A 14,951-nucleotide genomic window follows, 5' to 3' on the forward strand; every position below is an offset into this window, starting at 1 on the left:
TTCCCACCATATATCTGAAGAAAACACTTTCCGCTGCACCTTTTCATTTTCTGGAAATCTCAGAATAAGGGGCTCTACTGATCTGACTTCTGGTCATGGGGTCTGGAGAGAAGGTTCTCTCCTAACTACTGCAAGTCTAGGTTAACCTCCTGGTCAGGCTCCAGGTTTTAATCCTATACTTATTCCTGTTGCACTCGTGCTCACGAACTTTCCTCTACATTGAATATGTGCACCAAAAACCCGCTTACCACGTACCATATATCAAATGATATTAACCATATCTTGGACTTCTCTCAGTGCCATGCAAGGAGCTGGGATGAGTAACAATCAGTACTTCCTTACCGTAGGTTTGTTACCGCTAACATGAACTACAGCTCTTCCCCTTACAAAACAGTAGTTACTCCACAACAGTAGTGGTGCAAGGGTTTTCAGTGATTAGAGTTCACATCTTATTCCTCTAGCAAAATGTTTCTCTGCCTAATACCGCTTGGTCTTCTTAGGGATTACAATGTATACATTTCTTAGTAGAAGAAGTTTATTTTTGATACAGATAAAAGAATATAGCGCCCGAGTGACTACTTTTTAAATATTTTATTAACGTCTATTTTTCTTGCAACACTTCTTTAGACAATACAGAGTCAATCTCTAAACCCTTTGTCCTTGGCACACTACTCCCGTTATGCCCTTTCTGGTTAATAAGAAGTATGATTATTTATTACTAAGTTCTGAATAACTTGTAAAATCTTTCATCCCCGTTTAATTTACCTTGATAAAATTTTGGACAAGGAAATGAGGATTTTTCAAGATCAGAACACATTTAACATGTTGTTTTCCACCTCCAGAGAAGAGGAAAAATGAAGTGATAGGAAGGAGGGTTTTTAAAGAGTGGACATTTTATTTGCTGTTACTTCTAACACCTTAGAAACACAGTAAGGGAAATGACAAAGTCTGATGGTTAATTTTCTCATTCTACTGGATGATTTCCTTGCCACTGACACACTGAATGCCAAGTACTTGATAAGCCATCCTATTTAATCCAATACCTTAGAAGGCATGTATGATTGCTTCCCTCTAAGTGACAGGAAAACAGGCTGAACTTGTCCAAAGTCACACAGTGATAAGGTAGTCAGTTTCAATCTCCTTCTACCAAATTCTCTGTCAGGCAGTGAACTCTACACATGTGCTCAATCCCGGTACCTAGAGACTGCTTTGGCATGAACCTAAGTTTCTATTTTCATGCCCTGTAGTTCAGTCATCAGTATGGTCTATCACCTGGAAAAGAAGCAGGATCAATTCCTCCTGAAAGTAACTCCACTGAATTAACTTGCTCCTCTACCATAGCTAATACTAATTTTTAAGGAGAAACCCTGCCCCATTGGTCAATACTACAGTCGAAACGAAAACTTATCTAACTGAGGCTGTGTGATAGCAGGCTGACAGGCTAAGGTCTTCATATGAACCAGTAAAATCTCAAGAGAAAGAAACATAAATTCATGCTGGTGTAATTCTGGTAAAGAGTTTTCTTAGGGAGAGGGGTGCCTGGCTGGCTCAGTTGGTTGAACATGAGACTCTTGATCTAGAGGTCATCAGTTCAAGCCCCATGCTGAGTGTAGAGATCACTTTAAAAAAAAAAAAAAAGTGTTTTAACTGAAACAAAAGCTTACCTTAAAGAATGTTTAACACATTAAGTAAGCAGAATGTTTTAAGAAACATACACCTGCCCATGTATCGTAAATGATAGTTTTGAAGGTTTGGGGTTCTCTTCAGTCATGTGTTCTTTTTAACTAGGTGGATATGCTGTGATATAAACAGTCCCCTGTTTGATGGACATGAACGTTCATTTCCATTTCTGTGCTATAAGCAAAGCAGCAGTCAAAATCTTTGTTCACCCAGTCGACACCTGTTTGAGTATCTCCATAGGATAAACTCCTGGCAGATGGGACTGCACTAGCTGTGGCGTTTGTCTACCAGCTGAGGACGCTCGAGAGCCAGGACGGGAAGAAATCAGTGTGGGGGACTAGGGTTAGTCATCGCTCTTCCTGTTGAGAACTGGCAGCAGACCTGTCGATTTTTTCCTAAAACTATTTGTTTTGGTTTGGTTTCATAAGGACCTATCCACTGGGACAGACCAGAGAGTAATCCTTGTAACCATATCCCCAGGTCACCCTGTATCTGACTAGTCAGTGCTCCCCAGAAGCGGAGAGCAAAGTGTATGATACCAACCAACCTCTTTGCACAGAGTCTCCGTGAAGGCCAGGGGTTCGGATATCCCCAGTTACCGGACTGTCCTTCAATTCTGTAATAGGAAAACCAGCCCTTCAGAGACAGTCTGTTTCTAAGAGACTAAGTACTCCTCCCTGAGCCACACTGGTTGGGGGTCTCTTGGTTCTTCTGAATAGGGAACCAGAAGTCTCAACCAGGGAAAGATTTTGGCAGGATGAGTCATGCTGGCCAAATGTTTTTTTATCAATTCTCCCCTTCACGAAATCAAATGCCAAATAGTTGGTGTTCACATCCTTCTAATTAGTTCACTATTTTGTCTAGGAGGAAACTTTCACAGGTCATTATGAGTATGACTTTTCTAAATGAGAATGCTTTTAGATTAAGCAAACATCCAGAAAGATAGATACATAAACTATAAAGAATTGACCACATCTCAGAAAGCTTTTCCACGGGAGGAAAAAATTTCTCTTCCATATAGCTAATTTTGAATAATATTTTGACTTACAGTTTTCATTATACTTATTCCCATATGGAGCTGACCTGAGCATAAGTAAAAATTAAGTCATTCAAAACACAGCTCTCAGTCACCAGGTGGAGTACGGGGAAAAGCAGCAGCAGGGTAACCGCCAGAGGCTAGGAGCTAAGCCCTAACTGCCAGCAACTGTACAGGGTAATATGGGGATAAAGAAGCATCGGGGAGCGTAGGCTGGGTGCATTCACTTAAAGATACGTGATTGAAAAAAAAAAGATATACAATCACTTACCTGCTTCTCTTTCTTTTGTATTTTCATTATCATCTATTGAAGGAAGATACTTGTATCTCTAAAAGATAAAAAAGAAAAAAAAAAGGCAAGGATTACGGTAAAATCCAAAATGAAACATTTAAGGTGACCTCAGGATTAACTGTGACACATTTAGAAAACACAGAAATGAGGTTGCTTCTACAGAACATTTATAATCGTGTAACAACAGTCAATAGCCACCCCTAGAGTATGGTTTTGTTTTTGTTTTTGTTTTTGTTTTTTTAAGATTTTACTTATTTAATTGACAGAGAGAGGGAGAGAGGAAACACACAAGGGAAGTGCCAGAGGGAGATGCAGGGAGCACGACCTGGGGCTCAATCCCAGATCATGACCTGAATCGAAGGCAGATGCTTAACCGACTGAGCCACCCAGGTGTTGTGTCCTCCCACCCCCATGGTTCTAACCCTGACCCGAACCCTAATTTACTGCTTTAGATGGGTAGAGTCAAAAAGAAACTATCTTTGTAGGTAGAATAAGTTATAAAAGATGCTGGCCTATTAAATTACACAGTAAACTAATCCTAAAATAATGATGTGACTATACTGAGAGGAGTGGAAGAGGGGCGTAAAAACAAGTCCTCACTTCTTCTGGAAGGAAATCAATAAAATATGTCACAACTGATAAATCAAGAAATAAATCAAGAAATAGAAATATACTGTAAAAAAAGAGAGAGAGAGAGAGAGCGAGAGAGAGCGCTAAAGGATTTAAAAGTGGGTTCTCTGGAAGGCCAGGGAGGGAAGCTGGTGTGAGATAGGACAGGTCCGTCTGCTGTGTCATCACACGCCCCCTGATGTTTGAAACCACATACATATGTTATTTGACAAAATAAGTTCCATTCCAATAGTTGGTAGTTTTAAACGACCGATTTTACTGTACCAGATTTAAGCTCCCATCTCTGCCCCAACCATAACACTCATGATGACACTGAACTTTTTTTGTAAATGACTTTTGAGGACCACAGCAGTTAAGAGCCCGGCTTTAGAGGTCCAGAAATGCTCTGGGACATCCCAGCAACCAGAAAGAACCCTAGTCTAAGAAATCTGGAATCTGGGGCTACCAGAATCACTAACTAGTAGTCCCTCAGGTCTAAAGTTCTCACCTTCCTCATATACAAACAAGGGAGGAATCCCAGAATTTCAGCTCCCAGTTCTAGCCTGGATACAGATACTGCCTTGTGTTTATTGTGTACTTTGATTTCCTGGACGTCCCACAGAGCTACAGAACACCACTCCCTCAGGAAACCATCCCGGAGGCACATAATTATCCTTATGTTCATAATTATTTCTTATATCCCAATGAGCATGATGTGTAGGCAGTAGGCAGAACTTAAGATTAAAGTGTGAGGGATTGTTTTTTAAGTGAGTTCATGATGTTTGATGCAAACTGAGGAAAATGAAAGATCTGTGATTCCAAGCATCCTTGGAGCCACAATTACAGTTTATCAGTTTAACGTCTGTCCACTTGGTTTTTTCCTCCAAGAGTCAGAGGGATTTCCTGTAAGAAGAACCATGGGGGCACCTGGGTGGCTCAGTGGGTTAAGCCTCTGCCTTCAGCTCAGGTCATGATCTCAGGGTCCTGGGATAGAGTCCCACATTGGGCTCTCAGCTCAACGAGAGCCTGCTCCCCGCCCCACCTTCTGCTCTGCCTACTTGTGATCTCTCCCTCTCTCTGTCAAATAAATAAATAAAATCTTAAAAAAAAAAAAAAGGATATTGCTATTCCCGAACAACACAGCTTCCAAGGAGCTAACAAGGAGCTAACAAGCTGCAAAGTGGACAGAGTTGGGGGAAAGGGAAGAGGGCAGAGAAGAATCGGCCAAATCAGGGAAAGGGAAAGTCAAGTTAGAAATGATGATTCTAAGAACTGCTGTGATGATTTGCATTTGATGAAACAAGTATTCACTTCAAGAAAACCATGAAATCCAGAGAAATGGTAAGTGCTCTTAACCAGGGCAGTTAAAAGAATTTTACCCCTGGAGTCAGCTCTAGGTAAATTATGTTAGCACAAGTTTATCTCCTTTATCTGTTGTCAACTTCAAATCATCAACATTCTCACTCATCACAAATGGCCAGAAATTCTGAAATGAAGAAAGAAGCTGGAAAAATAAATTCCAGCTAATAAAAAAGGAACAGCGGCGCCTGGGTGGCTCAGTCGGTTACATGTCTGCCTTCGGCTCAGGTCGGGCTCCCAGCTGGGTGGGAAGCCTGCTTCTCCCTCTCCCACTCCCCCTACTTGTGTTCCCGCTCTCGCTGAGTCTCTCTCTGTCAAATAAATACATAAAATCTTAAAAAGAAAAGGAATATTATCAATCGGACACAATTCTGCCCAACAAAATTAAAATCAGTCATTTAAAAAACTACAGAAAACCCCACCAATGCCAATAAAAATTATTTTTTTAACATCTAAAGAATAAGTATACTGCAGAAGAGCCATCAAGAAACTGTTTCTGATTAAGTATGACTAACTAGCATGCACAAAAGCGGGGCCACAGCATTGCCAGGAACGTGTGGAAAACAGGTCCAACTTATCATCGCTAATGGCACTTCCCTAATTGTTTCAAGCTTTCTGAGGAGCACTCAGGCAAGGTGCCACTGGATCTATAAACCATTGAGTCCTTTTATCTGCCGATTCCACTTTAAGGAATACATGGCAAGAAATAAGCCAGTAGGAAATAAAGCTGGGCCATGGAGGAAGGCCAAGGAGGAGGCGGGAAGTGTGAACGTGCCCATCGCAGCAGAGCCCGGGCAATGCGGGGAGCCACGAGGATCACAGGCCCACCGGCTCTCGGGCCTGTGTCATCACCGGACCTGAGCCCACCAGAGAGGGAAGAAAAGGACAAGCTGGAGAGACGAGGAAGAGGTGGGCTCACCCAGGTATGGCTTGAGTCTGATGACCTGACAAAGAGAAAGCTTGGGAAAAAAGGGGTGGTGACGGACTCTTCCCCAAATCTCCCAGCCGCCAATTTGTTCACGGGCAAGATCCTACTACCAGCACCTTTACTCATACTCAGGCTGCATAGGTAACCCCACGACATCCTCTGCGAGAGAGAGAGAAAGAGAGAGAGCGAGAGCGAGCGCGCGAGCAAGAGTGAGAGCGCGGGTGTGAAATCCGAGTGCGGTTACTGTAAGAACAATGGCTCTCCTTCCCTAGACGCGAGCTCCGACAAACCTCACGTGACGACTGTGAAATCCTTCACAGCCCCCTGATGGATCGCCACATGCCAGCACGTCGCCCCCTACAAAATGGCAGACATCGTCAGCGACATCAGTGGCTGTTCAATAAGCATTTACTGACTTCGATCTCTCCAAACAGTATCTAATACCTTACAAAGCACCGCCTCGAGTTACCTCTACTTTTTTACCCCCCTTGAATGGCACACGTTTAAACAATATAAAACTAAAACTATGTCATTTTTTTGCAAGGCTATACACAGCAGGAATGGACGGACAAATAGAAGCCAACACGAGTCCTTCCACACAACACTACAAGTGGCTTCCCAGCTTCTGAGGCCGTGCTGCCCTCCCTCTGGAGCGGTGAGCAGATCCTCTGGGCACAATAAAGAACAAAGGAACTTCGGGTCCCACAACTCAATCAGAGAGAGAATACAGACATATTCGGAAACACCCAACTACGTGCGCAAACCAGGAAATTCATCTACAGGGAGGCAAATAACGTGTACGCCTTCTGAACTGTAAGAAAATTGGCAGGACTCCGGCTTTCCTCACTGCGTTGCAGTGCTTTTGTATGAACCTAGCCTTTGATTACCTCCACGAGATAACCTGCTAACAATGTAAAAAGCAAATGTAAAAACTCCCATTCCTTCTTACACTCACTCAACTAACAATGCTTCTGTTAAGAAAAATGGGGGCCAGGTTTCAGCAGTAACATTTTGAAAGCTACTCTGTTTTATTCCTTTCTCTCTCTCCAGTTCAAAAACGCTGCAAGCGCGCCTGTGCCATTTCGAAGTTCCTCTGAGCTGTGTTATGGACGCTTTGAAAAATAAATAAAACATCAGGTACACACTACTCCACCATTCATCCAGAAATTATCTCTATTTACTCTACCTTGAGAATTCTGCCATCCGAACAATCCCCGTTCAGTCCCGGGGGTCTATTTCAAGAACATGGGTTTGACACATGCAGACAAGTGCACAGACGGTCCACTGCTCCCACAGTCCTTTATATTCACAAGGGCGGCACGAGCCACGTCTGACCGCAGGGAGAACAAGGACCTTTGCTGTCAACAGGCTCCCAGGCCTTGAACTCTATCAGGCCCTTTGGAGCAAAGAGTACCTGGGAAGCAATTTTAAAAAATTTTAAAAAATTGCACACCTCAGAGTTTCCACAGTGAATATGTATTTTTACCATCAATCTACGCCCACCCTCACCCCTAAGTCTGGTCCCTAAGAACCGCTCTGACGACCATAGGCGCAGATAAGGTGACCCCACACGATTACAGGGTGGGGATTTTAGAAGGGAAAGGAACAGAACATGGGCAACAACTCACCTGGGGAGAGTTTATGAAAAGGGCAGACAGGTCTTGGGTAATGCCCCCTTCCTTAGAGCCCTGTTCAAGGACCCCTTACCAGAGCACCTGACAGACATCCTAGACCACAAAAAGGGTCCAAAGGGTGAGACACCCCTCAACTTCTCACTTCACAACTCTGGCACCCTCCACAAACTGTGTGAGTTTATTGTCTGTCGCTAGGCTTGGAGCAATCTACAGGACAACAGCAAGAGTGTGAAGTGCCAAAAAGTAGTGTAAATGATGAGCCAGGTAAAAGCTCTTCTGGTTTCATTGTGTCACCTGTACAATCCTTACCTCTTAGGGATCCAGGAGAATTAAAAGGGATGAGAATCTCTAGTGTCTGTCACACGGTGAACACGAACTACACAGCAGCCACTGGTGTTGCTTGCCCTTAACGGGCTTCTCTCCAGCATCAGAGGAAGGTGGCGCTCTCTTGCAAACAAACGTGAGCCCTGATTTGTTCCTGCTGTACTCCTAGTCTGAACAGCAAGCTCCAGGCTCACAACACGTGCTCCATAAACATTTGCTGACTGAAGAATCATTTCTGCTCCTTATCACTAAACTTCTCTCTCTCCAGTTCTCTCCTCCACAATGGGGCAGATTAAACTTGATTCTGGAGTCGTAACTATGCTAACCAACCCTGACCCACCTGTATTTTCTCTTCTTCCCCTATTACTTCCCTAAACCGCTCTTAGCAGTGACTCCCTAGGAGCCAGATCCAATGGGCATTTTTAGACGCTATTCTGTCTTGCAGCATTTTAAACCATGGGCCATTTCCCCCTCTTAAAATTCTCATCTCGATGGTTTCTTGGAGGGCATGCTCTGCTGATTTTCCTCTAATTGCAGGCTTCCAAAGCTCAGCTTCCTCTGGAGTCTTCTCCTATTATAAGGCCTATTAAATGTCAGTGTCCCCAGGGTGTAACACTGTTACTAGCCCTGGGGCCTGCTGAGGTCCCTACTCAGCTCCTAAACTTCATCTCTCTGCACCATGACCACTGTGCACTCCCAAATCCAAGCCTTCCTCCTGTCTTCCAAGCGGACAAACCCAACCATATCCTGGCCAGTTCCAATTAGGCATTCAACAGATGGCACAAAAAACTCACAGCTCTTTCCAAATCAAACTCCGTACTACCTTTGCACACATACACACCTGCTCCTATGCCCCTCATCAGAAGCTAATGTCCCACAATCTGCCACCCAGCCCAGAATTCAGTCATCCTTAACTCCTTCCCTTTCCCCTAACTCCTTCAAAATTCCCGAGTCCCTTGGTTCTTCCCCAGGCCACTTTAATTTATTCCCACTCTTTTGGGGCCTTTTTTTTTTTTTTTTTTAAACTTGAAATAGTCTCCTAAGTGCCTTTATCCTTCATGCCTCGTACCCTCATCCCATCCCTCACTTCACCAAGAGTACGTTTTCCTAAAGTGTAAAGGAAATTAGATCGTATCTCTGTAGTGTTTGCAGAAATACAAACTCCCCACAGTGAAGGGCCCTGCGCAAGCAATCGGGCCCCTGGTCCTGGTCTCCTGCTCTAACATTACCTTCCTGCATTCATCCAGCTTTTCTGAACGCTTGCACATTCTGAAACCAACCCTGTTTGCTCAGATCTTTGTTCAGGCTAGGCCTCCATCTCCATCCGGAAAATCCTTCCACTGCCTTTCCTTTCCAGTCTCATCCTTCAAAACTCCTCTCTGGTGTCCTATCTGACCTAACTTCCCTAAGCCCTGAAAACATCCTGTGAAAAGCACTAATAATTACAGTAACTGTATCACCATGATACCATCTCTTCCCGTTTTCCCTGTCTGCCGGTGTATCAGCTGTTAAGTGCCTAAGCACCCTCCGGGAAGGAATTCTGTTCTGTCATACGGAGCTTCATATCTGCACTTCGGAATGATTGTCTGTGGAATGAGTAAGTGAGTAAATGGGAAAACTAAAGAAAAGGCTCTGAGTCCCTGTTTTCCTCGCCGTAACTGTGGGCTCTTTTTTCCTTTTCCTGTTTAATCTGTTCTCCTAGTCCAATCAAATTTCTCAGTATTCTTCATTCATACTTCCTCAAAGTAATACAAGAACTTAGCTTAAGAATTCAATAATCTAGGGTCACCTGGGTGGCTCAGTGGGTTAAGTGTCCCACTCTTGGTTTCGGCTCAGGTCGTGATCTCAAGGTTATTAGATCAAAGCCTTGTGTTGGGCTCCACGTTGAACAGGAGTCTGCTTGAGATTCTCCCCCCCCCATCCCTCCCATCACACAGCTTCACTGTGCCTCCAGGCACACTCTCTCTAAAATAGATAAACAAAATCTTTTTTAAAAAAGAACTCAATAATCTAAAGCTTAACACACAAAAGAAGTATTCCTGTAGCTGGCTTAGGGGGTAAAGCATGTGACTTTTGATCTCAGGGTTATAAATTCAAGTCCCACTTTGGGTGTAGAGATTACTTGAAAATAAAAAATCTGGGGCGCCTGGGTGGCTCAGTCGGTAGGGCACCTGCCTTTGGTTCAGGTCATGATCCCAGAGTCCTGAGATTGAGCCCCACGTCAGACTCTCTGCTCAGTGGAGAGCCTGCTTCTCCCTCTCCCTCTGCCTGCTGCTCTGCCTACTTGTGCTCTCTGCTGAATAAATAAAAATCTTTAAAAAGAAATTATTTTAAAAAAAGAAAATAAAAAATCTGGGGTGCCTGGGTGGCTTAGTTGGGTAAGCGTCTGTCTTCAGCTCAGGTTATGATCCCAGGGTTCTAGGATGGGGCCCCACCTCAGGCTCCCTGCTCAGTGAAGAGCCTGCTTCTCCCTCTCCCTCTGCCACTCCCCCAGCTTGTGCTCTCTCAGTAGCCCACTCTCTACCAAATAAATAAAATCTTAAAAAAAAAAAAAAGGTAGTATTCCCCTACTTCAGTCATCCCCATTCCTGATTCACTCTTCCCACTAGGAACCATCTGATCTATAGCCATTCCTTCTACTCCTTTCCGTAATATTTCTGCAAAATATGCTGACACTGCTATTAGATATTTTCCAAATTTATTTATTTTTAGAGATTTTTTTCCATCAGAGAGAGAGAGAGCACAAGCAGGAGGAGCGGGAGAGGGAGAAGCAGCCTCCCCACTGAGCAGGAAGGCTGATATGGGGTCCGGTCTCAGGACGCTGGGATCATGACCCAAGCCGAAGACAGATGCTTGACAGACTGAACCACCCAGGTGCCCCGATTTTTCCAATTTTAAACATTATTTTAGGAGCACATGGGTGGCTCAGTTGGTTAAGCCTCTGGCTCCTGATTTCCGTTCCGGCAGTGATACCCAGCCCGGTCAGGCTCGGCACTCAGTCTGCTTCAGAGTCCTTCTCCCTCCCGCTCATGTTCTCTCTCTCTCTCTTCTTCTCTCTCAAATAAATACATAAATAAATCTTTAAAAAAAATATAGTTTAAACACTATTCTACTGACTTCTTCCTGAGGAATACAAGGTGGCAAATATCTTTATAAAGGCCAGATAATAAATCATTTATGCTCCGCAGGCCATATGATGTGATCTCTGTTGCAACAATTCAATTCTGCCATGAAAATAGCCACAGACAATATGCAAATGAATGGGTCTGGCTGCGTGACAATAAAACTTTACTTACAAAAACAGATAACCTCTTGTTATGGAAGATGGAAGTCTTAGCTTCCTAATATACTTATTATCACCATTATTTATGAAATCAATATCTAATTCACAGCTAAGCCATGAAGTATATTGTGCTAAGAAAATTCTGTGTAACTCATTTTATGGTTTTTTTTTTTAAGATTTTATTTATTTGAGAGAGAGACAGAGAGCGAGCGTGGGTGCACACACAGGGGCAGGGGCGATGGGGAGAAAGAGAGGAGGTGCAGAGGGGGAGGGAGACAGAAATCTCCAGCCGACTCCACCCTGACAGAGTAGCCCAACGCAGGGCTCGATCCGGTGAGCACTATCTGAGCTGAAACCAAGAGTCAGACACTTAACCAGCTAAGCCACCCAGGCATCCCAGTAAGTATCTCATTTTAAAACCTGCACTGTAAAATTAATTAATTAATTAAAAATTTTTAAAAACCTGCATTGTTTTCTCTGAATCACTGACTTACCTCAAAATGCTCTCTTCAATCAGAGAAAATCATTTTAATTCCTAATCCTGTGACAAAAATCAACTTGCTTGATACGGATCACCATTAAGGTCAGTAGTAGAAGAAAGCCAGGCCCTACCAGAGCTGTATCAAATATCGTACTGCGAAGTCAGTTTATCATTGTTTATCATTATCATCATTAGACCATATGCCATCATGTCAACTGACCCAGATCAGGAATGATCCCACCAGTGAACACAGGATTGAAGAATCCAATCTCCTGACAGTACAGCTCAAGGTTCAGAGACCCGAAAACTCAAGCTATAACCTTTTGGTGGAAGACAAAGGGCGTAAGAAATAATACTCCATATGCACTCTCAACGGGCCTCACCAAGTAACATATGACCTTTTGACTCGTCACACTTAATGCCTTTTTGTGGGCAAACAGTAATACCCGTAGACCGGGGAATGAAGATATTTAAGTTCTGAACACAAGGATGGTATGATTTGTGCAATTTATTCAATCTCCCTGGGTCTCAGTTTCTTCATTTGCAGAATAGGGACAAAAACCACCTTTTGGGAGAGGACAGGGATGAGTTCTACTTTGGACAGGCTAAGTTTGAAGGAACAGGGAGGGAACTTAAAGCTTAGGCAAAGCAATCCTTTTATCTTAAGATAAGGAAAGGAAGGGTCAGAGGAGTGTGATTGCTCAACCGCTCACAATTATTCCAAAGCAGGAGAACTGGGTTCCGACTCAGCTCTCAGCACTACATCGAGCTGCCTTGAGCAAATGAAAAGCAAATGAAAATAGCAAAAGTGAGAGGTCGGGATTTGGAAATGTTCTATTTGGGGTACTCAGAGAGTGGGCAGAGGTTACATGGATATTCCATAGATAAAGTACAACAGTCTGGAAGAGGAGAAAAGGAAAAAAGGAAAGCCCCGCATGGCAGGGGGGGGAAAAAAAAAAAAAAAAAGCAGGCTACAGCAGAGGGAGGTTTTGATCCATCCACCAGTGAAGAGGAAGCAATTAAAAAAGCTTGATAAAACTATCTGTCAAGAAGACCGATTAAGCACGTTTTTAGAGAAGATGGATGGACCCTTCAGATAACATTACATACAAGGGAAGAAAATATTTCATGAAGTAATTCTTACCATAAACATAGATAAAATATTCAGGGATATAGAACTGTAAGTAATTGTTTAAATTCTTTATCTATTTTCATAACACCTTCCATCTGAATTCTGAACTGTTACACAAAATTACTTTGGAGTAATTTATAGTAAGGAATAAAGCCTATCTGATAGCTATCCAAGACAGCAGGGAAACAAAGTAAACACGTTAACAGAATTATAATACAGATGATCCTCAGCAGAGTTTCTACTTTGGGATAAATAATAAAAGAAAATTACATATTTATGATCATCCAGGCTAAGCATTCTTTATTCTATGGGAAACAGAGGAGCCGGTCCAAGAGTAAACCAATCTACAATCTGTAAACATCCCCATCACCTACATTTTGGAATTCCTAACACTAAAAAGATGGGCTTTCCCACTACTTCTACAACTCCGTTGTGTTCAAGTAAAATAAAGAGCCAACATGTTTCCAAAGAGCTTTTTTCTGTTGTATAAAGACAATACAAATAATGGATTCTAAATCTGACACAAACTTCCTTACGTTCCAGTTTTAAGGTAAAAATCCTGACACCTAACTTGCACATCCTCCGTGAGCTCACCGGCTGCAAAACCAGGAAGAGGCGGCAACCTGACCGAGTGCACCCCGACTTTAGTCCCTAAAACCTGTTCAACTCCGGCACGTCCTGCCCTTCCCTTAGGGTCTAAGAATTCAATAGAAATTGAGAATTTTATGAATGTTTCAAAAGATGAAACAGTTCTCCAAACCTCTCCCACCCTCAATTCCCCCATCCCCAAAATCCCCCACCCCAAAAGGAAGAGAGAGCTGTGATAAGTGCAGAAGCAGTCTGCGGGGTGATACGGAAAGCAAGATGCTGTGTTGTTGACACGTATGTAAACGGTTCTTGCAAAAGCACGCACGGACAACACTAGCCGCATGGCGAGGTGGGTGGCTGGCAACAGAAAGCTCTTGTCAATAAAATGCCCTGGTTCTCTGAACCTGGCAGGAGGGCACGAAGAGCAGAAACCGCAGGCAGTAAACTGAACAGTCAAGAAGCCACATACGGGGGCGCCTGGGTGGCTCAGTGGTTAAAGCCTCTGCCTTCCGCTCAGGTCATGATCTCAAGGTCCTGGGATCGAGCCTCACACCGGGCTCTCTGCTCAGCAGGGAGCCTACCTCCTCCTCTCTCTCTCTGCCTGCCTCTCTGCCTGCTTGTGATCTGTCAAATAAATAAAAATCTTTAAAAAAAAAAAAAAAAAAAGAAGCCACCTACGGCAAATGTAAGCCAACTGACTAACAGCTGTTGACACCATCTCCATTAGGCATGGTTCACCTGACGACAGATTGGTAATCTGATGTAGTCACCTATTTTAAATCAACGTATTAGCAAACATCCGTACTGTTAAAACTACTGACTTCTAACACCTAACACCTAAGTAATTACTTACCTGTAAGTAACACTCAGTGGTACTGTTTTAGAAGACTGGTCTAAGATGTCAGAATCATGACTGAATGAGGAAGAAAACCACACAGAAAAGCCTGTTAGTTAACTCGGCAAACAGTATCCATTCTCAGATCAAAGGACAACCATTTTTGAGATATAAACTTCTTAACACCCATCATCTCATGCTTCTATTACATTATGTTTGCATTGCCATTCCGATGCTCCCTCCTACCATCAGCACTGAGTACCAGCTGTAGTGATGTGATTTCAGACTGTTCTACATACAGATGACCAGTTTGGAGGACAGAAAATTTCCAAACTGACACTCTGGAGTACATGTGCACAATGAGATTCATGCCTTCAATCGTGGGTCCCGTTTCCTTAAGATGCTAAATTTGCAAATGAAGCCCTTTATTAGTGGTACAGTATAAGCCCAGACTAGTAATAAAATTAAGTAAATAAATGTCAGGAAACTCATTTGCCTGGATATGAAATCCAAGTATCAGATCTCAAAGGCTCAAAGGAATCCTAAAGGAGTTGGTAACAAAGCTGTATGTCACAGCAAGTAGAATAAAGGCAGCCCTTAAAGAGAATAACACAAAACAATGATCCTCCAGAGGGCCTAGGGTCTGCATCGGATTCACATTTGAGTCCCCAGCACCTAGGACAGGGCCCATGATACAGTAAATACCTATATATAGATTGGGTAAATACATGTACTGGATTTATGAATGAAAGGCCCACTGGCTAGTTTTA

At 43.2% G+C, this 14,951-nt stretch overlaps 1 protein-coding gene across 7 annotated transcripts in view; it reads right to left on the reverse strand.

Moving 5' to 3' along the window:
* CHD6 (chromodomain helicase DNA binding protein 6) overlaps positions 1-14,951 on the reverse strand; it is a 197,257-nt gene that overhangs the window by 139,299 nt on the left and 43,007 nt on the right. For 4 of the 7 annotated variants that reach the window (XM_047744091.1, XM_047744090.1, XM_047744096.1 and 1 more), the window contains one exon: positions 2,988-3,045. In XM_047744091.1, coding sequence (XP_047600047.1) covers positions 2,988-3,020 — 33 coding nt within the window. In that variant the 5' untranslated portion in view covers positions 3,021-3,045. Of the gene's footprint in view, positions 1-2,227; positions 2,249-2,987; positions 3,046-6,859; positions 6,934-7,847; positions 7,978-14,951 lie in introns of those variants that run through there. The other 3 variants (XM_047744093.1, XM_047744092.1, XM_047744095.1) reach the window with 3 other exon arrangements.

Source organism: Lutra lutra, chromosome 9 (assembly GCF_902655055.1).
Source record: "Lutra lutra chromosome 9, mLutLut1.2, whole genome shotgun sequence".
Taxonomy (NCBI): domain Eukaryota; kingdom Metazoa; phylum Chordata; class Mammalia; order Carnivora; family Mustelidae; genus Lutra; species Lutra lutra.